The sequence below is a fragment of the Trichosurus vulpecula genome, chromosome 3, assembly GCF_011100635.1.
Source record: "Trichosurus vulpecula isolate mTriVul1 chromosome 3, mTriVul1.pri, whole genome shotgun sequence".
Classification (NCBI taxonomy): Eukaryota; Metazoa; Chordata; class Mammalia; order Diprotodontia; family Phalangeridae; genus Trichosurus; species Trichosurus vulpecula.
The window spans coordinates 286,327,733-286,352,877 of record NC_050575.1 but is presented as its reverse complement, the minus strand read 5'-3'; the positions used below and the strand labels follow the sequence as shown (position 1 = coordinate 286,352,877).

At 37.7% G+C, this 25,145-nt stretch overlaps 1 protein-coding gene across 1 annotated transcript in view; it reads left to right on the top strand.

Moving 5' to 3' along the window:
* The first annotated feature begins 794 nt into the window (after nt 1-794).
* Nucleotides 795-25,145, top strand: part of ZC3H6 (zinc finger CCCH-type containing 6) — an 85,004-nt gene continuing 60,653 nt past the window's right edge. Inside the window, exons 1-2 of the mRNA XM_036749263.1 lie at nt 795-1,365; nt 20,407-20,590. Coding sequence (XP_036605158.1) covers nt 1,280-1,365; nt 20,407-20,590 — 270 coding nt within the window. The 5' untranslated portion in view covers nt 795-1,279. The remainder of the gene's footprint in view (nt 1,366-20,406; nt 20,591-25,145) is intronic.

Genomic DNA, 25,145 nt, shown 5'->3' with positions numbered 1-25,145 from the left:
AGCCCCGGGACGCGAAAGGGGAAAGCGGCCTACAACCTTCTCTCTCCTTCGTCCCCTAAGCAGGCTGCGGAGAGGCAGCGGTTTGCAGGAAGAAAGGTAGCCCGCCCATGAGACCTAGTACGGGAGAGGCGGCGGGGGGAGGGGAGGGGGTGATCATCGCTCGGCAGCGACCATGCCCCTCCTCTCCGCCTCCTCCGGCTCAGCCGCAGCCTCAAGAGGCACGTGACACGGCCCACTCTCATCTCCACCCGGAGATATCCCTGCGCCATCGCTACCTCAGCGGAGGGGGCAACCACTTTCTCTTTCCTCTTCTTCTCCTCCCTCCATCCCCTCCCTTTCCACCCCCCCCCCGACCCCGCCCAGGGTGACAGAGCCTCCATCGCCGCCATGTTGACGTCCCTCCTCTTCTATCCCCGCCGCTACCGAGGGAAGGAAAAGAGGCCCCGCCCCTAGGGGATGATTGGCAGGGAGATTTCCCCAATGGTCAATACTCTTAGCAGAACACCCCCCCCCCGGCCCCCCCCCCGCCCGCCGGGGCCGCTTCCCAGCGGAGCCCGGGCCCGGGCTTATGTGTATGTGCGTGTGTGTGTGTGTGCGTGCGTGTGCGCGCGCGCGTGTGTGCATGTATGTGTGCCTGCGCAGCGGCGGAGCGGAGGCGCCAGAGCGAGGGCCGCCCGCGGAAGAATCCTCTCTCCCCTCCCCCCACCCCACCCCTCCTCCCTGAGTCCGGGGGAAAGGCATTTCGGCCGGCGCCGTCGCCATTTTGTCGAGCTGCCTATCTCGGGCGCCGCCATGTTGGTGAGAAGAAATCACCGCCACGGCCACTATCCAAATCCCCGTGTTCCTCCACGCCACCCGCTCGCTCCCAAGCCTCGGCCAGCAGCGGCGGATAGAGACTAAAGCAGCAGCGCCAGCAGCGCCCGGCAGCGAGGGGGGCCATTGCCCTGTGTTTGCAGTTAGAGCCCCATCTTTCTGCTGTGATTGTTAATAGACTGGAAAAGTCTCTGTGTCTCTCTGTGTCGCTCACTAAGTAACCGTGAGTTTTTACCAATTCATCATCTCTCACCACCGAGTCCCAGCGGCGGCCGAGAGCAGGTGGTGATCACCGAGTCCAAGTGTGTGTGTCTCTCTCTCTGTCAGGCAGCAGCAGCAGCAGGGCGTGTGCGCGCTAGGGTCTCTGGTCGGTGGCCACAGGGCAGTTTCCTCCTCGCCACCTCCTGCTGCTCATCCCTCCACCACCACCTCCACCATCACCACCTCCACCTCCTCCACCAGCCTCATGGCCTTTGAGAGCCTTTTCTCCAAATCCCCCAACCCCGTTCTTGACAAAAACATGACAGACTCTGAACATGCAGGGGACGAAAGGTCGAGTAACCCTAATTCTTCTCTCTCTCTTTCTTTTCTCTCTCTTTCTGTCCGATAATAATAATAATGTGTCTGTGGTTCAATAATAATAGTCCTCATCCTCATGTGCCTAGTACTGGAATGTTTGCTGCGTTTTCTTCAGCCTATGTTGGGTGGGGGTGGGGGAGGGGATGGGGGGAGTAGTTGGAGGGTAAGGGGGTAAACAAAAAAAATCACCTTCATCTTCGGTGTGTAAAAATGGGGGTGGTTTTGGATTGGTGTGGGGCGGGAAGCTGGGGAAAGATTGCAGTTACATTTTGCATGATTTAAACATTTTTTTTTGTTTTGTTCCATCAATTCCATTACATGCACTCCTCTCCTCTCCTCTCCCCCCGCCCCTCCTTAAACCTTCAAGATAATTCCACGGTCATTGCAAACTTCGTTTGGTGGTGCTAGAGAAAGGTTTGTTTCAGGTTTTTCCTCCCTACCTCTCAACTAGGTTTCGTGTTCTATATTTAACCTGATGGTTTTCTCATCGGATTTGCAGCCTTCTGATTTCACGAGATCATTTTTATGCAGATTAGGGTCTGACTGACGTTTTGCTTTGCCACCCCCCCCCCCCCCAGTCCCCACACGCACACCCCAGTCATCATTTCCCTGGTTAGATGACAAGCACTTTTGTGTGTCTCCCTCTTCTGAGCACTCTTTTTCTTACATGAAGCGTTGCAGTTCCCCAATTCCCTCCTCGTTAGCTGTGGCCCAGCCCTGAAGCTTTTCTAAAGAAAAAAAAAAACCCTCAAAGTTAAATGATTAGATGCTCAATTTCAAATATTTTAAACCGTTTAATATTTAATAGTTTTTTACATATTTACTATGGCATCAGGACTCCTCCAAAAGTACACTTAAAGTTTTGCTTTTAGGAAGTTTTAAATCACCACCACCACCACCAATTTCCAAAGTGTTGTTTTCTAATAAAACCCTATTGAGGCCAGCAAGCCTGAATAGCTAGCAAAGCCAGGGAACACTGCAAAATGATAAGCCCATAGCACTTTCCTTGCAAAATCTCAAAGTTAGCCGTTCATGGATTATGAATTTATTTTGACCTCTTTGATTTTGTAAATGTTACACTTTTAACATTCCCTCAAAATAAGTTACTCAAGTACTATTTTATAAGAAGTGTATCTTTTCCATTTTAAGGCTTCGGACTTCAGTCGTAATAAAATCCTAACATTTAGATAAAATGGCAGCACAGTTTAGTTACTTCTGAAAGATTTAGGTGTTACAGTGACAGAGCAAAATCTCTTATCTCATTGTGATTTATAATAGTCATTTCAAAATCCAAAATAAGAAAATTATTCTGCACTAAATAGAAGCAGTCAAAAGGACCCTTGTATGTAAACTTTTGGAACCCTAGCTTCAGTTTGTAGTTACCTCAGAATGCTTCTAACACATTTGTAAGTTGCCAAAATTTAATACTTATTAGTAGTAATATGGCTGTTATAACTTGCTACAATCATAACCAAAGCAGTAAAAATAATAAATTAGTTTGCACTTCAAAATTTGTATTTAAATGTTTGATTATCTTGAAAAATTACTGAGGAAAAAAGGGCTAACAAATGTAAATGCACAGATTCAGTTGAATTCAGTAAAAGTCAGTTCAATAAAATGAAAGCAGTGGCCTTCCCCTCTACCCAAAAAAAAGAAAAATCCTCGTAACCAAAGGCAAAAATCATGAATATATGAATATTTTTCATATCCTTTTGCTGTGGGTGGTAGGAATTTTCTTTTAATTAAAGGCCTGTTGACAATTACAGAAACAAGCATGTTGGTTTTTAAAATAAAAATCTAATGTGTTTAGATAGTAAAAATCCCAAAGGAAATTTAGAAAGTTAAATTTCTATCTTTATAAGCTAATTCTAGAAATAATATTTTAGAATAAAAATAGAATACGTAACTAATTTCTAAAGAAGAATTCTCTACACTGACATTTAATACTTTAGACAGATTAGGTTCCATTCTTTAGTCAGAAGGAATTCAGTACTTAAGTAAAGTTATAATACCAAACTTATCAATGTAGACTCCAGACTTAAAGGTTTCTAGAGCTATTTTGAGAAATTTGTATTTGGACATCAAAATATTTTTACTATGGAAAACCAAAATCTATGTTAGTGAGAACTGGTAAATTGGGAAATTAAAGTTCAAAATCAAAATTTTACTAAACAAATTGCTTTTTAGTTGTCTTCTCAGCAGCATAAGTAATATAAAGGATTTACTTTATAAATAATATATTATGGAGTTTTTTTGTCCTTTAGACCTAAGAAAACAAAATTGTGCATCTATATTTAGAAAATGATTAGCTGGTTATTAGTGTGAGATGGTAGTTTTATTCTGAAACAATTTTTTTTTACACTATATAATTTAGTTCTAGCTTGTGTAGCAGAAAGAGCCCTGTACTAGGCTATAATCTGGAGGCCTGGTCCTGGTTCTGCCACTTTCTAGCCAGTGAATATCCTCTATTCTTTAAAGCCCCTTGTGCAAGTCTTTTAACTTCTCTAGGACTCAACTGTTTTGTCTGTAAATAAATAATAGGTTGAACTAGGTGATATCTAAGTATCTAAGTCACATGTAGCTCTGACATTCTGATTTCATATTATATTCATTTAAAATCTAGGATCTGTGTAATTAATAATAGATAGTCTTAGGGAGTTGCTTGAGGTTAAAAGAGGTCAAATGACTTGCCAATAATCACATGAATAAATATAATGGGTGGGACTTGAATCTAGGTTCTTCTTGATTCTAAGGCCAGAATTGCATTTACTGTCTCTCTGTTCCCAAAGCGTGATAGCCAAAAGTCAGTGGAAATGGAAGAGGTGTAAGAACTATGGTACTTGGAATTCAGCAAAGAAATTCTGGGTTATTTTTCCAGATATTCTATAATGAAATCTTTAGTTATCAATTACCAGTGGTGTAAAGATTTTTTAATGACATTTTTGTATTAGAGCACTAGAATGTAAGTTCAGTGAAATGAATCAATTCTCTTTACGGTTTTTTAAAGTAGGTGTCTAAAACATGCTGTATTTTTTAAAAATTAAATACATTTTTGTAATTACTATGTAAAAACATCATCCTAAATGCAAATGAAAAAATTTTTAGATTGCAAAAGTTTAATTTTAGCTTAAACCAAATATAATTTATTTTAGCTTAAAAATCTTTTTAAGTTGGAAGGATTATCTCCTTAAAGACAGTAATTTTTCAGATGAAATAAGCCTATGGAATTTCAGTTTTAAAAGGCTCTTTTAATGATATTTATTTTAAATGCTTTTGTCTTATTTTTATTTTGATATTTTTAGTTTTCATATTACATTCATTTCCAAATATATTCCCCCCTTCTTCCCAGCAAGCCATCTGTTATAACAAAGATTTTAAAAAGAAAGGGAAAATAAAGCAATTCAGGAAAACTAACCAACACACTGAGTATATCTGACAGTGTAAGCAATATTCCACCTCCTTAGTCCCCCGCTTCTATGATGAAAGGTTAGAGGTATTTTCTCTTGAGCCAAACTTGGTCATTATAATTGCACAGCTTTCAGTTTCATTTCCCTAGTGATATTTCCATAACATATAAATGTGATGCGCATCTTACTATAAATCTGATAGGGTATAGCTTATATATTTGTGAAACGTAATCTATTTGAAAGTGATATGAAACCTGGAGGAATAGCTAATGGTGGTTAGAATTCTAAAAAGATATTAACAAGCTGTGACCTTTGGGCTAAATCTAATAAGATGAAATTTGATATAGACTGAAATAAAGTCTTAAATCTAAAAATCTGACTTCCCAAATACAAGTTAGATAGCAATTTATCTGAAAAAGATCTGGGAGTTTTAGTGGAATGCCCACTCAATATGAGTCAACAGTGTGGTATAGTAGCTAAGAAAAAGCTAATGGTGTCTTGGGGCTGTGTAGAGAGGCAGAATGGTAATGAACAATCAAGCATTTATTAAGCACCTTCTGTGTACCAGATGCTGTACTGGGAGCTGGGAATATAAAGAAAAAGAATGAAGCAGCCTTGGTCTTGAAGAAGCTTACATTCCATCAGGAGAGACAACATATAAGTCAAATCAAATAAATATAAGATAATTAGGTAGGGCGCTAATTAGAAAAGGCTTCTTGTAGAGGATGATACTTGAGCTTTATCTTGAAGGAAGAAAAGGATTCTATGAGGTAGAGTTAGGTAAGAACACCATTTCTGGCATGGAAATGGGAAATAGAGTACCATAGATGTGGAGCAAAGAAAAGACTAATTAGGCTAGACCCCTAGAATGAGTGAAGTGGGGTATAAGATATAATGAGGCTAGAAAGATAATTTGGGGCCATGTTGTAAGAGGTTTAAAAGCCAGCAGAGTTTATATTCTAACCTAGAGGCAATAAGTGAGACACTGAAGTTTATTGAGTTTGATAGGGACGTAGAAAGGTGTTTAAAGAAAATATTTGATCTCTGTATAGAGAATGGACTGGGGGGGGGGGGGAGTTAGAGTCCAGGTAACTAATTAGAGAACTCTCTAATAGCTCACTACTGCAATAACCCAAGCACTCAAGTATGATGAGACCTTGCACTGAGGTGATGGCTAATCAGTAAGGGATCAGCTGCAAGAGATATGTGGAGGTAGAAACAACAAGATAATGCAACTGATTGTATACATGTGGTGAGGAAAAGGGGAGTCAAGAATAATATTGAGGAGACTAAAATAACTAGGGACTTCTGACAGAAGTAGGGACATGGGGAGAGGGGCAGGTTTTGGAGGAAAAAGAATGAGTTCTCTTTTGGATATGTTGAGTTTGAGATGACCTGTTGTACTCTCTCCTGGAGTAATCTGTTTAGTGCTGGGCACTACAGTTTGGGAAAGGCATATATCAGCTGGAAAGTGTCCAGAAAAGGGTGCCAAGAATAGGGAAGTCTACATGGTTGGCTGAAGGAATTGGGGTTGTTTAGCTTGGAAAAGAGAAAGGGGGTAAGAAGTAAAAAGTAGATACAATATCCATCTTCAAGTATTTGAAAGACTGTCGTGGCAGAGGAATTAGTTTGTGTTTCTTGGTTCCAGAGAGCAGAATCTGGACATGATAAGTAGAATTTGCAAAGAGGGGGCAGCTAGGTTGGTGCCCTGTAGTCAAGAGGACCTGAGTTCAAATTTGACTTCAGACACTTGACACTTACTAGCTGTGTGACCCAAGGCAAGTCACTTAACCCTGATTGCCTCAGGAAAAAAAAAATGAATTTGCAAGAGGCAAATTTTGGCCTGATGTCAGGAAAAGCTCCCTAAGGTAAAAGCTGGTTGATCACTTGTGAAGGAGGTTGTAATGGGGATTATTTTCTAGCTGTGGGTTGGGCTGAATGACTGCTAAAGTCTCTTCCAACCCTGAAATTCTCTGATTCTGTGGTAACTCAGTGAATTAACTAAATTTAAGATTTAAGGTATTATAATTTTTAAAAGGCCCCATAAATTTGTGTATTTGTAGGATGTTAAAACATATTGTAGAGGAGTCTTTCAGTATGGGGAGGGGGGTGGGAAAAAGTTTCTAGAAGTCTTACTCAACTTCTCCCATCACTAATTATAAAAATTTGGGGAGTGTCAGGGGGATTGAGGTTACCTGCTAGTGAAATTTAGATCATAGAGCATCAAACATATTTTCATCTTTATCCTTTTCTCTCTTCCATTTAAGCTTATCTCAGCTGAGTATTGGCTTAATTAAAGCAGTTGACAGGAAGTTGTGCTTTACTGGAGGTTATTTGTGACATCAGAAGGAGATGTGTTAGTTCAAATGAATTCCCAAATGGTTGAATTTAGAGGAAGATGTTTTTGGACTTTGCCTCTTCTAGGCAACTACTCTGTCATCACCAGCAGTCATCCAAGGAGCAGAATACATGGGATGGTCATTGTTTTGTAGCATTCATTCATTTTCATTCACTCGGTAAACATTTTTAAGTTACATACAGGGTGAAATCCTGGCCCCTAAAGTGAATCTGAACACAAGGTTCAGTAAAATTTTTCATATCTGCGGGAGGGATAACCTTATAATAATAGCAATTTATAGCTATATAAGGTATTATAGTTTGCTAAACACTTTACATAGATTTATCATTTGAGCTTTATAACAGCTCTGTGAATGGAGTGGTACTCAATATGATTCCCTTTTATAAATGAAGAAATTCCTTCTATTTGATACCAAATGAAGATTTATTAACATTGTAAGTTGAAGTTTTATTCTTGTTTCTAAAACTTTGAGTTACTAAATTATTCTCTCCTGGGTTTAGGGTTCTATATTTGTGTTCAGTTTTGAAACAGCAGCTTAATGCCTCCTTTCTGAAACTAATTTAACCACGAAACACTGTGCAATTTCAATCTAATGACAAAATGACTAAAAATGCTAGTATAAAAGCATAGGATAACTCGGGTTCAGTAGGGTCCTGAAAATTTAGATCGTAATAGAAGTTAGGCCTTTTGTTTTTATGGGGGAGGGCAGGGTAATTGGGGTTAAGTGACTTGCCCAAGGTCACACAGCTAGTAAGTGTGTCAAGTGTCTGAGGCCAGATTTGAACTCAGGTCCTCCTGACTCTAGGGCTGGTGCTGTACTCACTGCACAACCTAGCTGCCCCAGGCCTATTTTTTTTTTTTTTTTACCAAAATAACTACTCTCCTCCATAGAGTGAACTCAGCTCCGTTTTGCATAGTTACTTAGGTTTCTTTGATTATCTAGTCCCACATATATTTTTCCCATTTATTCCAAATTTAGCATTTTGTAATCTACAAAATTTCAGTTGTTAGAAACAGGAGCTTTCTAGGTAATAGGTAAGTTCCCAACTAGCTTAATAAGAGAATTCACTAAATAGATTGACATAAGAAATATACCTACACCTTCTTTTAGTTCCTTCTGAGCAGTGGCCATAGATTGAAATTTTATAGCAGCTAGTTGACCAAAAAATTATATTAAATCACTTATGCAAGTTATTTAGTTATTTGGATTCAAATAATTCTTGTATAGCAGCTCCAATGTTAGAAACATATTGAGAGATATGTTTCTTTATACCCACATTACACATTTGAGAAGTACATAAGATTCTCTTTTAGGTTTTGGCCTTTGTTTTAATGTGTAAGTTGGAAAAGGTAGCAAGGTATTTTTATCTGTCATATCAATAAGTGGATTATGGAGAGACCTATTCTCATATAGCCTTAAGATCTTATGACCTTAAACTTATCAAGTTTCTCTATATCTGGTACAGAAATTAAATTAGGTGCAAAAGTTTGGCAAAGTATGTAGAAAGTGTTGGTTTCCACCAGCTTCCTGAGAAGTCTCTCTATTTAAGATCTTATGTTATTACAGTACCTTCTGGTTTGGACCACTGACTGGGATTTTCAGCAGTTAAAGAATATAGACCCCATCTGTTTTGCAATGTTACCTTTTTAATATATATTATGTTTAACAGTTACTGAAATTCTGTTATTTTAATTTCATTTATAGGTAGCCTTTAAAAAAAATACTTGACCCACATTACCTCTTGCCCTTAATATGAGTCAGCTTTTGAATGGGTCATCTCATCCTATATAAAATCTTCTTTAAACTAGACTTAACTTAGACCAGTAGGGACACAGAGCTTTCTATTATCCTTTAATTAGATTAGCTTCACTCTTGGTAAGTTACAGAGCATCAGGTTTAAGCTAAATGAAAGGAAAAACTTCTTAACAATGAATTCTCCATCACTGGAGGTTTTTAAACAGGCAATTTAGGTGACCACATTAAGGACGTTGTATAGAGTTACAGTCCTAGTTAAGGACTGGCCAAAAGAGTTTCAGAGGCCCCTTATTCTGAGATTCTGTGACTCTTCTGGGAACAGTATGGGCACTCTTAATGGTAGCATCCCTCAGCAGAATCTTCATATGGCTGTTTTATGAAGCAGTTAGATTGTACAATGAATAGAGCCCTGGACCTGGAGTCAGGAAGGACCGAGTTCAAATATATCCCTAGTAACTTAACAGCTATGTGATCCTGGACAAGTCAGTTAACCTCTCTCTACCTGAGTTTCTTCAGCTGCAAAAATAGGAACAATAATTTCATATGCCTCTCAAGTTGTTATGATGAAGATAAAATGAGATAGCATGTATGAAGTATTTTGCAAACTTTAAAGCACTATACAAATGCTGTCAGCTGTCATCATTGTTTTCATTCTGTATGTCCAGACCTGTGCTAGGGGCCAGCTCAAACCAGAAAACCAATTATTAAATTTTTAGTTTGAGCATTTACACCGCAGAAATGCAAATCCCTACAAATCAGGGCTTGATTTTTTGTCTTGTTGATTGTTTAGACTTGAGCAAGTGTTACTCATGCAGATGTAACTTTAAAAGTATATGTTTATCACATACATACACATACATAGCGCCCATTTTTTAACCAGCACGTCCCTATATTGCTCTATACGTGCTGTTTGAGCTCAGCAGGAGTGCAGTAGAAGGCTCAGGGAATGAAATTATCACTGGACTGGAGGCCCGATAACTGTAGACTAATAAGGATAATCATAACCAGCATTTATGTAAGGCTTTAAGGTTTGCAAAATACTTTTCATCTATTAACTAATTTGAGCTTCACAACACCCTTGGGAATGTGATCAGTTTGGCTTATGTGTTCACTGGAAACCTTCATGGAAGATTTAGAAACTGAATAGATTTTGACCTGTCAGGCCACATATGAAATATTGTATTGAATTCTGGGCACTATAGGTTAGGAAGGACATTGGTAAGGTGGAGAGCGTCTAGAAGAGAGCAACCAAAAATGTAAAAGACCTCAACTCTATATCATATGAGAATTGATTAAAGGAATGGGCTAGAAGAAGAGAATTCTTAGAGGAAACATAAATGTCTTCAAGTTTTAAAAAGGTGCCATGTGGGGAAAGGGAAGATAATTAGCATTTATGTAGCACCTGCTATGTGCCAGGAACTGTATGAAGTACTTGACAAATATTACCTCATTTGAGCTTCACAACCACCTTATGAAGGACCCCATTTATAGTCAAGGAAACTGAGGCAAGCAGAGGTTAAGTGACTTTCCCAGAAAGTGTCTGAGGCTAGATTTGATTTCAAGTCTAGCACTCTATCCACCGTACCAACTATGCTGCCTTATTGTGGAAGAGGGAGGGAAGAACAAGCAGTAATTGGTGGAAGTTTTAATGAGGCAAATTTAGGCTTAATATCAATAAAAAGACCTTAACAATTATAGCTACCCAAAAATGTTATGGGCTGCTGCAGAATATAGTGGAGACCTTAAGTCTTAAAGCAAAGGCTGGATGACCACTTATGGAATATTTGTGGAGAATTTTTCAGGAGGTTGTGGATTGGGCTCTGTAGCCACTAAGGCCCCTTCCAACACTACAGATATAAAAGGTGAGAGGGGGGAACCTTGAGGAATGAGAGTCTTTTAGAATTGAAAGAGACCTTAGAGATTATCTAGTTAAATCACCTCATTCTACAAACAAAAAAGCTAGATAGTACAAGAATGGCCAACTTGGAGCCCGTTTTCAAAAAGCTGAAGGTAGAACTCGGGTCTCTCTGATTATGGGTGTGTTCTTTCCCATCATGTTTTACCTATTTTGTACCCATCAATCCCTGCCTCCAATGTAGTATCATTATAGTTAATGCTGTCATATATCACGTTGGAAAATTTATAGACATAGTGCCCTTTGTGGATCCTATTAATGGATCAAAAATGGGATCTTTTCATCATGACCTATTGTTTAATCATTTAATCAAGAGGTATTTTGGGGGCATCACCTGAGTGCTTTAGACTCAATTAAGTGTTTTTCTGTATCAGCAACTCAACTTTGGTCTCACATTCTGACCTTGCAGAATTTTTTCTTTTTCTCTCAAGAGATTTTATTCTTAAATTTTGTTCTTTTATTGTGCATGTTTTATGTGTGTCTGTAGAGGACCAAAAGTAAGAAACTTAGTTATTCTGCCTCTGAAAGTTACACAATGAATATTTTTCTGGGTTGTATAATATCATTCTTGAAGTCAAACGAAGATTTAGGACAAGAGTTCTAAACCTGGACTTATTTTTTTCGTATTTGCATTTCAACATATTTGACTTCCTTTGTAATCATATATATTTTATTTTATGAATTTAAAAACATTCTGAGGAGGGGTCCATAGTCTTTTACTAGACTACCTAAGGGGTCTATGACACAAAATAGGTTAAGAACCCCTGGGTTAGAGCTATTACCCCACCCCCACCCCAACATCCCTAACTTTCCAGAATAACATAGTTATGCCTCATTTTTGGAAGACTGCTATGTTTTTCTAGTTAGTTTCATACAGTGAAGTGCTCTCTAGGGTCAGCCTTCATATTGCCTGATTCCTATCATCATTTGTCTGCACAATCTCAGATAACTTTCAGCTGAGAAACTCATGGGAGAGGGACTGGATAAAAGAAGTTTCTCTTTGAAAACACTTTGCTCCTGGACTGAGAACCTTTGCTCACTTTCTTTTTTCATGTGTCAGTATTTATTTTGCCCACCCATTCATTTCAAATGAAATTTTTGCTGTAATGTAATATGACTTGGGAGTAAAAACTATATACAAGTTCAGGTCAGTTATAAGCCTTTCTCATATTATTCAATTTTAGCTTAGTATTCATTAGTTTAAAATATTAAACAATCTCTTCTAGGGACTGTCTGCCCTCATTCCTCCCTCTGGTGACTTCCTTTTTCCACGGGCAGACCTCAATCTTATTAGAAATTTTTGTTCTTGCTTTTCTATTTCCACTCCCGTGCCTATGCTTACTTCTTTGTCCTCTAGTTTCCTATACACCTTTTTCCTGACTGAGCCTTAGGTCTACCTTCTTTCTTTTGGAGGGAAAGCTATCCTAGCAGGCACCTGCTTTGTTAATTTAACTGGTAGTCACTTGTAAATTTCTAACTAGCCTTTTTCCCCATTATGGGTACTCATAAGCTTTCTGTGTATTTCCCAATTTGAGTTGACCATCCCCATTATCACAACATCCTGGGTTCCATTTCTTGGTTTGCTTTTCCTTTTTGTCTTCCCCGACTCCTGGGGAGCTAGTGAGCTATTTTCTCAGTATCTCTTTTCTTAATCAACTTGCCGTGTGTTTTATTTAGCTTTTTTTCCTGGCCCAATGTTTTACTAAAAACAAAACAAAACAAAACAATAACCACCACCACCAAAAATACCTTTCAGGCTTCTCAAATGATGCTGAGAGGTGAAGTTATTTTTGACTCCGTCTGGAGGTATCCCTTCTGCCTTATAGTGATAAGCACATTCCCTTCTCAAGAATTTAAGTAGTTGAAATATTCACTAGCACAGCCCTACTAAATATCAACACCCACTGTTATTTATCATTATAATTCCCTTATAGAACTGCCTTCAAACATTAGAAAAATGGATGGATGGATTAAAAAATGGATTAAAAAAAGGATGAACAAAAATTGAGGGAGAATGATGTAGAAGGCATTCTTTTTCAGGTACAAGTTGAACTAGATGGTCTCTGATGGGTTTTCAAACTCTAGTTTGGTAGTTTTTAACAGCTTCTCACCTTTTGGAAACATAGAATTTAGGTTTGTTAAAACTCTTTTGTAGCACAGCTGATAGAGCACCAGGCCTGAAGTCAGGAAGATATATCATATCTTACTAGCTATGTAACTCTGGGCAAGTAACTTAACCCTGTTTGCTTCAATTCCTCATCTATGAAATGGGCTGGAGAAGATGGCAAGCCACTCCGATAGCTTTGCCAAGAAAACTCCACATGGGGTCACAGAGTTGAACATGACTGAAAAGACTGAACAACAACAAAGTATGAATATGTAAGCTTTGAGGGAGAAGACTCTCTTAAAAGCAAAACATGGGAATTTTAATGTACATAGACTTTGTGGCAACTATTTTAACTTCACAAAGCCTTTTTTTTACTTCCTGAGTTTTGCCTAAATTCTCAAGTGCATGAGATTGCTAGATAGCCTCATTCTCTATAGGTTGTTACTGTATCAGTTTTGTTCATGTCTTAATACAGTAACACTCAGGTGTTGTCTGGATCTGTGATTTCATTGGCAAATGGAACTCCAGTGAAGAAACCAGTGGAGATCTAGACCTCCTCTTCAATTTATAGTCTTAGAGACTTGCCTAGGGTGCTGGGAAATTTAATGTCTTGCTGAGGGTCACACAACCATTGCATTGTAAACGAACTTTAACACCTGGAGTTTGTCTTCCTTACGTTGAAGCCAGCTCTCTAATCTACTTCACCTTGCTACTTTTCCTGTTACTGTGTCTCTTCTGTACCTTCTATACACAGGGTATATCAAAAGACTTAGTGTAGTTTTATGCTTTGAAAGCTTTTGATATACCTTTGTACTCTATAAATTGTTAATTTAGCATAGGACAGATTTGATTTAAATAACTATAACAAATCAGTTTCTTTTTCTTATAAAAAGTTGTTTGATGTAGCATAGAAGTAGGTAGTATGTTTCATTTTTGTTAACTACTTATTTACTACTTAAAGCTAGTTAAAACTAGTTGTTTGATGTAGCATAGAAGTAGGTAGTATATGTTTCATTTTTATTAACTACTTATTTACTACTTAAGGCAAGTATTCTTAACTTGGAACCCATTTTTTTGGTTTATTTTGTGATCCTGTGTGTTTTGTTTTATGTATTTAAAAACATTCTGAGAAGGCATTCATAAGCTTCATTAGACTGTCAAAGTGGTACATTACACAGAGAAAGGATAAGAAACCCCTTTTTAAAGGACGTATGTTGTGCTAAAATTTGTGTTACTGATCATAGAGTGATTAGCCCTCTGGTGATGAGACTTTCCAAAGTTAGCTAGGCTAATGTTTGGTTGAAAGACATATAATCCATTGCTGGGCCCATAATTGAGGCTATTTCAGCTTTGTAGGACATGCTAGAGCTTGCACTTCACTGCTTTTGCCTTTAAGAAGGTAGCTTCCCTTCCATAGTATATTAGAATAGGACTTTGGAGGCTTATAAATTAAACATGATAGATAGCTAGATAGGATGAATATATATTATATGCATAATACAATACATATATATCCTAAAATTTATAATCTGTAACATATTAAATAAATTATGTATACTATATTGTCATATGTTACATTAAGATTTTATCACTTTTGTGGTTATCTCAGAAAACTGAATATGTATTTGGATCACTGATTCATAGAATTTTAGAAAAGAAGGTACACATTAAGAAACTGAGGGTCAGATTGTGTGTCCCAGATCCTTCCCTGCTTGGGAAGGCAACTAGGAGGCTCAGTGGATAGAGCACTGGACCTAGAGTTAGGAAGACCTGATTTTAAATCCAGCCTCAGACACTCATCAGCTGTGTGACCCCAGGCAAGTCACTTAATCTCAAATTGCCTCATTTTCCTCATCTGTCAAATAGGGTAAATAACACTTAACTCACAGGATTATTAAAAGGATCAAATGAGATAATACTTGTAAAGCACTTAGCACAGTGCCTGGCACATAGTGGGTGCAATATAAATGTTTATTCCTTTCTCTTCTCCCTGCTGCCTACAAATACTTCCATGTCTCCTCCATCTCAAAAAAAGAAAGAAAAAGCTTCACTGGTTATCTTCTGTCTCTCCACTTCTGAACTAAATGCCTTGAGAAAGTAATCTTATACTAGGTGCCTCCACCTCTCTTATTTGCTTCTAAACCCCCTGGCTTTTGACCACTTTATCCAACTGAACTGGTCTCTCCAAAGTTGCCAAGAATCTCTTGATCGCCAAACCCAATGGCTTTTTCTCAGTCCTCATCCTTATTGACCTCTCTGCAGGCTTTCATACTGTCAAATCACCCTCTTCTCTTAGATATTCTCTCTCTGGATTTTCATGACATTGCTGTCTTGGTTCTGCCTGTCTGACTGCTTTTCAAACTTCTTTTCTAGACCTTAATCCAGGTCATACCCATTAAATGTGAATTTCCTGAAGACTCTGTCCTGTGCTCTTTTCTCTTTTCCCTCTATACTTTATTTGGTGAGCTCATGAGTTCCTATGAGTTCAGTTATCTCTATGCAGATGATTCCGGGATCTATTTATTTTGTCCCAACCTCTCTCCTGAGCAACAGTCATATATTACCATCTGCCTCTAGTATTTCTATAAACTTCATGTCCCATAGACATCTCAAACTCAACATGTCTAATGCAGAACTCATCTTCACTGAACCTGCCCCCAACCTCCCCTCTTCTGAATTGTCCTATTAGTGTCAAGGACATTACCATTCTCCCAGTCACCCAGGCTTTTAACTTTAGTTTCTCAATACCTTAGCTCATATATACAATCTGTTGTCAAATCTTGGTATATCTACCTTCACAACATCTCTTGTAGACATCCATATACTCTCTACTCATATGGCTGCCACCCTCCTATAAGGTCTTCATCACTTCCAACTACTTCCTTCATAGACTATTGCAATTGTCTTCTAATTGATATCCCTGCCTCAAGTCTCTTCCCTATCTCAAATTCATCTTCCATTCAGCTGACAAGGTGATTTTTCTAAAGTGTAGGTCCTACAGTGTCAACCTCCCATCCCCTCCAATGAGTTCCAGTGGCTCCCTGTTGCCTCCAAGATCAAATATAAACTCTTCTGTTGAGCATGTGAAGCTGTTCACAAACTGGCTCCTTTCTGCCTATCTAGTCATCCTACATTTCACTCCCCACCAAACACTCTGCAGTATAGCTTCAGTGGCCTCTTAAGATGATTTCTTAAGATCCCTTTCCAGCCCTAAAACTATGAACCTATAAACTCTGTAAGACAAGCAAATGTGCTGTTATAACCAATTTTTTGGATGAGGAAACAGTTTCAAAGAGATTGTGATGTATTATTATAATAATTAATCTTCAGAATAGTGACCCTGCATCATGAAGATTAAAAAGAAAAATTTCAAACATCTAAAATGATTGAAATTAAAAGTATTATAAAGCATTAAATAAGGAGGATGATGGATTCAACTTGTATAGTACAGTACTGCTTATAAAATGCTTTTCAAATCTGCAGATACCTCAAAAATAAAAATAACAGTTTGGTTTGTTGTTGAAGTGTCCAAGAAGCTTAGGCTATATTGCAAATTTATTCATACTTCCAAAAATTTACTCAAAATGCAAACTTAAAAGGATGATTTTTTTAAAACCAGAATTGTGGTATCTTTGGCATAGGAAGCTTCTGGGGAGGGTCTCCCTCTTCCATTCTCGATGTGGACCTGTTCTACATCTTATAGCCTTAGAACGTTGCCTGGGGCACTAAGCAGTTATGTGACCCTAGGCCACACAGTCAGCATGTGTCAGAGATGGGGACTTGAACTCAGGTCTTTCCTGACTAAGAAGCTGTCTTTCTATCTACTCCACCACACTGCCTTTTTGATGATTAAAAAATATAATCTTTAATGACAGTTGCCAGGGTACAAAATGATCTTTGTAATGTGCATATATACCTAGGTGCATGTTTACTATATATTTCAGTGAATTTCTAGAAAACAAGATTTTTAATTCAATTCAAGACTGGATATGCATTGCAAAATGAAGATTGTTGCTGTGTTCTTCAAAAGAATTCTAAAATGAATACTTATATTTTATTTATAACCGAATCTTAATTTGTTGGGCCATGAAACTGAATATATACTTTCAAAAAGATTTCAGTCTCCTTTGCTGGTTCTTCATGTATGTCTTGCCCACTAACCATGAGTGTCTATTCTGAGGTTCTATTCTGAGTTCTCCTTATCTTTTCCTCCTTTATAATTTCAGTTGATTATCTCAGGACTTCCTATGAGTTCAATTATCATCTATTCAGATGATACCCAGTTGTATATATCCATCCATAGCCTCTGTCCTGAGCAATTGTCATACATTACCATCTGCCTTTAAGCATTTATTGTTTGTGATGATAGTGATTATGAAATGTCTCAGATGTATTCAAGAACAAGGTAGGCTAGAAATTGAAAATGTCATATTGTTCAAAGAGCTTAGAAGAAACTTTTTGTGGTTTAAAAAATTTTTTGTTGATATTTATATTGCTATAGCCTTCTATTGACTCCTCTCACCCTCAGAGAACCCTCCCTTCTAACAAAGAAGTACTCTTAAATAAAATAAATCAACAGTGGCCATGTCCCACTTTATACAACTCATTCTGTACCTTTAGCCTACCACTGTTCCACGAAGAGGAAGGAAGCAAATGGAAGAAAATTCAGAAATCATCTAATCTGATCCTTTCATTTTATAACTAAGGAAGCAGAGTCCTTCAAAGGTTAAGTGTCTTACTGAAGAAAGTAGCATGATAGGTGCTAAATATTTTTTTAAAAAAAACTATTCCATTTTAGTAACATAGTTGAGACTAGTACTTACCCAGATGCTGAGTCTAATACCTATCATACGATATTCCCCTAATATGGCTCCACTAAAAAACAATAAGCTGGAAGGTATGAATCGAAAACCAATTTTCATATTAAGTTGTTGGAAATAAATAGGCTGAGTAAAAGGGTGGGAAAAGATGAATATAATTTTTTTAAAAATATTTCCATAAAACAGGTATATTTAATATTTTATTTTTTTAATAAACTTTAAGACTTACTGAATTTATGATGTAGGATGCAGATAGATTATATAAAATTTTCAGCCTGGAAAATAATGATAGCATCTGTTGATGAAGTGTGACGTTGTAGCCTTAACTTTACTTAATCCTTTCCCCAAGGAAAGTATAGCTAGTTTCTCAGACTGGTGAGTTAGTTGCCTAAATGACATAGACATTCCTATTTCTATGGCCAGAATGACAAATTGGAAATTGAGAGGACCCCAGATGAGAAAGTTGTACAAAATTTAAAGGGTCAATAGAAGTAATGCAGTAAAAGTAAAACAATTACAGAATGTTAGAGCTCTGAGGGATTTTAGAGGCCACCCAGTCTATTCCCTTCATTTTACATGTAAGGAAATGAGAGACTAAATGACTTGTCCAGGGTCATATGGTTAGTAATTAAGTAATACAGCCAGGTCTTGAACCCTGATAGTTGTCATTTTTTAAAAATAAAATTTTATTGATATATTTTGTTTTTATGTAACCTGTATTTTCCATTGTTTCTTTCCCACCTCCTCCCATGTAGCCATACCTTATAAGGGTGAAAAAGAAGGGAAAAAAGTAGAGCAAAACTAACCAGTATATTGAAAAAGTCTGATGCATCATTTCAGTGTTCCACGCCCATGGTCTCCCCCCAGCAAGAGAAGTGCTGCCTTATGTCTCTTTTGGGGGCAGGGGCTTAGTTTGCTCATTATAATTTCTTAACATTCAGTTTAAGTTGTTTTATATTTTTTTCCTGGTTTTGTCAGCCTCACTTTTTTGCAATTCTTGTAAGTCTTCCCAGGTTTCTCGTAATTATTGTTTCTTACAGCGTAGTAATATTCCACTGCATTTGTACACTGTAACTTTTTTAGTCATTCCCTTGTTGATGGAACCATGTTTTTTTAATTCCCAACTCTAGTGTTCTTACATCGGATAATTTCTCCTCAGCATTATCTGTAGTGGAGAGAGTACTTACTGGACTTAAAGTTAGAAATCTCTGGGCTTAAATACTGCCTCAGATTCTTACTACTTAATCTCTCAGCCTTAGTTTCCTTGTAAGTTAAATGGGATTGCTAATAGTGCCTACTATACAGGATTATTATGAAAAGCAAGTGAAATCTCACATAAATGTTACAGAAAACATTCTGCAAACTTTAGAATACTATTTAAATGTCAGCTATTATTATCATCCATCACAATCATAAAAGGTATGGCCACTGTTGCAGATGTGTTCAAGTCAGTCCATTTGGGAATTTGTTTTTGTGAAATAAAATTTCATTTTTTCAGATTATTAAGTTAAATTATTTAATTGCATCATAGAAGTCAGTGAGAAAATATAATTCATTTTGCCCCCAACTTTGAAATATACCTATTTTGTAAAGTTAGAAATACAAATATTTTACAGTAGTTGTAATTTTAAGTTATCTTAAATGCATAGCCTCTGTTGATCTCTTTCTCATACTATTGACTATAGATATTTTGCCTTACATATAGCAAAAATTAAACTTTTCCATTTTTACATAATTTTGTATTGCTACCAATATTTTATTGTTATGCCAACTTGTTCTTCTGTATCCCATTTGCTTACTTAGATTCTAAATGCTATTACTACTAAATATTTTGCCTCTCCCATCTATTTAGATGCAAATATTGATTTTTAAAAACCAGCATTTGCATTGAAAAACTAAAACTAATATTCTCATACTTGGAAACATGAAATTACTAGGATTACAATTTTAATTTTAATATTCTTGACAGAACTCAACTTTAAAAATTAATATCTTTTTTATAGCCTGAGTGTTGTTAATGCTTTTATCTATTTAAATTTATCCACTAAAATTGACTGTTTGTACTAATATATTGTTTTTCACTTTAAGCAATTCATTTAATCTACCTTCATTTTACTATGATGAGGTTTAAAGTTATTTTGTACTTATGACTTTTGTTCTCTAAGATATCTAATATAGTTCCATTTTTTGAAGTAGTTTGGCATTTTATAACTACATATCTTTGAGACAACCTTGCTTTTAAAATGTGTGGAAGAATGAGAAATACAATTTAAAATTTTGGTACAGGTTTTCTACAAAACACATACCTTGGAGGTGTAGCCTGGCCTAGTGGATAGAGAACCAACCTTGGAGTCTGGGAGACCTGGGTTCAAGTCCCACCTCTGATACATTCTGGCTTTCTGACATAGAGAAAGTCACTCAGCTTCTCAGTGAGTGCCCCAGGCAGCTATTAAGATAGGAACTGCACGTGCAGAGCCAGAACTGATATACCTTGGTTGATGAGGTTCCTCTCTAAGAGGGCTTTATACTAGTGAGATTAACAGGTCTGGACCATTCCCATATCCTCCAGAAAAGATAAAGAAAATATGTCTAATGTGTTTAGTTTCTGAATTGCCATTTAAAGTTTCATTTTTTGCCTGTTCTCCTATAGAGAAGATGGTGAATTAGAAGATGGTGAAATAGACGATGCTGGATTTGAGGAAACACAAGAGCAACCAGAAACAAAAGGGAATGACAAACAGAAAAGTGAGAGAGCCCACAGAAAATCAAGAAAGAAACGCAAGAAAGAAAAGGAAAAGAAAAAATCTAAAAGGAGAAGACGTGAGAAACACAAGGTAGGACAAAGTTACCTTTTTTATAATTACAAATATTAAGCAGCTTTCCCAGGGTCACACAACTAAAAGTGCCTGAGACCAGATTGAAACTCAAGTCTTTCTGATTCCGGGTCCAGTGCTCTATCCGCTGAATCACCTAGATAACCCAAGACAATGAGGATTGTGACTATGATGATGATGATGATAACAACAGCTAACATTTATATAATGCTTGCTGTGTGCCAGTCATTGAGCTAAGTGCAGTGGATAGAATCCCAGGCCTGGAGTCAGAAAGACTCATCTTCATGAGTTCAAATCTGGCCTCAGACAGTTTTGGTTGTGTGACTGTTGGCAAGTCACTTAGCCCTGTTTGCCTTGGTTTCATCCTCTGTAAAATGAGTTGCTGAAGGAAATGGTAAACCACCCTAGTATCTTTGCTAAGAAAACTCTAAATGGGCTCACAGATAGTTGGACACAACTGAAAATGACTAAACAAAAACAAACAATAGTCTCATTTTTGATCCTCACAACCATGCTAGAAGGTAGGTGCTATTATTATCCCCATTTTACAGATGAGGAAACTGAGTCAAACAGAGGTTAAGTGACTTGCACAGGGTCATATAATTAATAAGTGTCTGAGGCTGGATTTGAACTTAGGTTTTTGTTATCTCCAAGCCCAATGCACTACCCACTGTACCATCTTGCTTCCAGGGTCTAGGGTAAGATAGAGTAAGTATGGCTGGACAATGGTTTGAAAAAGGTCTAGGAGTTTTGGTGGACTCAAACTGAATCAGCAGTGTAATGTGAAAACCAAAAAAGCTAATGTCATTTTGGGCTACGTTAAGAGAGGCATAGCTTTTAGGAATAGAGGTAATAGTCCCTCTCAGCTATTCACTTGTCAGACCACATCTAGAGTGTTGTGTTCAGTTCTGGGAACTAAAATTTAAGGAAGACATTGATAAGCTGAAAGTAATTGTCCAGAGAAGGGCAAGCAGTATGGTGAAAGGCCTGGAGTATGTCATTTAAAGTTTGATTAAAAGAACTGGGGATGGATAGCCTGGAAAAAAAAAGAAGACTCAGGAGACATGATAGCTGTGTACAAGTTTTTTTAAGGACTTTTATGTGTAAAAGGTATTAGACTTGGTCTGTTTGGCTCCAAAGGGCACAACCAGGAGGAATAGGTACAAATTTCAAAGAGGAAAATTTAGGCTCAATGTTAGAAGAAATTTCCTAACAGTCAGAGCTGTCCAAAAGTGAAATAGGATGCTTCAAGAAATGATGGATTCTCCTTCCATAGAAGTTTTCAAGCAAAGGATGGGTGACCACTTGTGGGGTACAGTATATGTAGGATTTCTTTGGGTATGGTTAGTACTAGAAGTCCATTTGCAACTAAAAGTCCCTTCCAACTCTTAAATTTTGTAATTCTGTGGTCCACTACAAATTCGTTTTCTAACTTCGACTGGACTCTCACTGCAGCAAGGCAGTCCTTTTAGTTCTTCCTAATTGATTCTCAGTCCCATACCCCTGTTGTAACAATCCGCCTAGCAGCTGCTGTGGGGATGTAAAACCAACAACAACCAGCTCACAGAACACTGCAAGCCCAGGTTCTTTTGATCTGCTTACCAAGGAAAGCAAGGTTAAGGGGTTAACAGTCTTACTTTAATCCAGCATACAGACATCATTCACTTAGTTCAGGGGAAAAAGCCAGCACCCTGAACTACAGAGCAAATACAAACATCAACAGGCAGACCTTGTCTGATTCAAATCTCAATTCATAGTTACAAGAGTTTAACAAAGTCCGAACATCTGGGTTTACAAGCTGGAGGGCTCTTAACTACAGCTGCCCAGAGTATCCACATCAGCGCACCACCAAGAGTGAGAGCCATAAGCAAATAACTCTGTCTTCCCTTTTTATGCACTCTTTATCCATCATCAAATGTCATCTGAGAGACCAGAACTTAAGCTGTTACTATTGGCTCTGGAGTTAGCAACTCCCCTTAGGACCCATGTGACGTAAAATCATCACAAAAATGCGACTTAAACCCACGTGGTCTAAAAGCCTCTGATGTCACAAACATGTCACTCAACCCATGTAAACTAGGCTTTCCCTTGGGGCAAGGAGGTATCAAGGACTCCTAATTTAATCAAGGAAACAAAGGCCAAACTCTTCAAGGGCACTTGGTTGAATAAACGCTAAGAGCCCGTCTTGATTCCCAGCACAACCCCACAGAGGCTATTCCAGATTTTCTCTTCTCTCAAGTCTTTCACACTATCTGTTACCTCTCTACACTCTGAGTTGAGGACCTCCTCTCATACTTTATGGAGAAAAAGAGGATATTTGTAGCAAACTCTCTCTTCCCTTTTCTCTACCTACCTATTCCTTGGCATAATCCCTCATTTTTTTCCCTCCTTTACTCCAGTCTCTGATGAAAAGGTGGACTTTTTGATGAAAGCCAGCCCCTCACCACCAAGGCCAATATTGGCCCTTGATCTCATCATCTCCAATAGATAGTAGAGATTTTCCCCTCCCCATTTGTAATCCTTCCCTATTTATTGGTTCCATCCCTGCTGTCTTCAGATAAGCCCAGATCAAAACCATCACTAGTCCTTATTAACCCCTCAACCTATTGTCCTTTATCTCTCTTCTCTTTTTCAACCAAACTCCTAGAAAGAGCTGCTATACTAAGTACCTCACTTCCTTTCATTCACTTCTGTACCCTTTGCATTCTGGATTCTGATGTTATCAACTGAAATTGATTTCTCTAAAGTTAACAGTTTATTTCTTAATTTTCAGATGTAATGATCTTTCATCCTTCTTGAAATCTCTGCAGCATTTGATACTATTGACCCCTTGTATTCTCAGAATTTTCCTGGCCCTTCTCTCTCTTGTTTTTCCTCCTGCCTGTTGATTGCTCCTTCTCAGTCTCCTTTGCTGGATCATCATCCATACTCCAGTCTCTTAACTTACTTTGTTCTTGGCCCTCTTCTTTTTTTTCTGCACTCTCTCAGTTAGTGATCTCATTGGTTCCCTTAGGTTTAATTGTCATCTCTCTATAGATGACTCCTAGATCTTTAAATCTATTTGCTTTTCTCAGTACCAGTATTGAACACAAACTAACTATTGGATATTTCAAACCTGATGTTCTGTGGGCACTAAGGACATCTGAAACAGAATTCATTATTACCCTGACTCACCTCTCCTCCCAACTTCCTATTACTGGTGAGGTCAACGCTATTTTTCCCTTCAGTCACTCAATCTTACAACCTTGGGGTCATCCTCAATTCCTCACTTACCCCTACATAACCAATCATTTGCCAAATCTTATCTTTTCCATTTAAATATCTCCCTAACATGTGTCCAAACACACAGCTACTGCTCTAATTCAGATTCTCACCACCTCTTATTTGGACTATTGCTATAACACTCTCTTTGATTGCTCTGCCTCAAGTCTCTTCTCATTCCATTCTCATTCTCCATATAACTGCCAAAGTGATTTTTTCTAAAATTCACATCTGACCATGTCAGGCTTGTAATTCATTAAACTCTGGTAGCTTCCTGTTACCTCTAGGAGCAAATATAAAATCTTCCATCTGGCATTTAAATTTCTTCACAGCTTGACCTCATCCTACCTTTCCAGTCTTATTATATGTTGCAGACCTACTTATATACTTGATGGTCCTGCCAAACTGGCTTTCTTACTGTTCCTTATACTCAACAGCCCATCTTTTGTCTTCATGCCTTTGGCCCGGGGGTCCTTCCTCACCTCTCCATCTTAGACGCCTTAGTTTTCTTCAAGAAAACTTCACCTCAAATAGTACCTTCTTTGAGAAGCATTACCTGATTTCCCCAAAACAATATAGCAGCTGTTTTGTATAAACATATGTACAGGTATATACAGGCTCATGTTGTCTGCCTGTATAGAATGTCAGTTTCTTCAGGGCAGGGAATGTTCACATTTATTTTTGTGCTTTCAGCACTTAGCACAGTGCCTGGCATGTATTAGTGCTTAATAAATGCTTGTTGATTGATCATGGAGCTATAAATTGGTGTAGGCTTTCTAGATGTCAGTTTGGAATTACTAGAAAATTAGAAAATTGACTAATTGTCCATATCCCTTGACTCAGCTCTTTCACTACTAGACTTTTGCCTCAAAGAACTCAAAGATAGATAGAAAGTCCCAATATTTATTGATGTAAGCATATAAGCCCTTTTAACGGTACTAAAAAATTTAAACAAAGTTGGTACCCATCAATTGGAAAATAGCTAAAAAAGAAACTATGGTATAAGAATGTTGTTGAATATTACTCTTCAGTAAGAAAAGAGTAGTATGAGAATCTTTGAGAGACTCTAGGCAAGAGGCATACAGGATGAGTTGTAAATAAATTGTGCTCTATATCGATGGATGATAATAGAAAATAAGGATGTCCTATAGTGTATTGTAAAATTTTGCTAATATTAATGAAATCTCAATATTAAAGTCAGTTTTATATTTATCATAATTAGTATTTCTTTAGACAATTGAACTTGTCAAATGGGAGGATTTACCCAGGGCTTTTTCTATTTTCTTAGCCATTT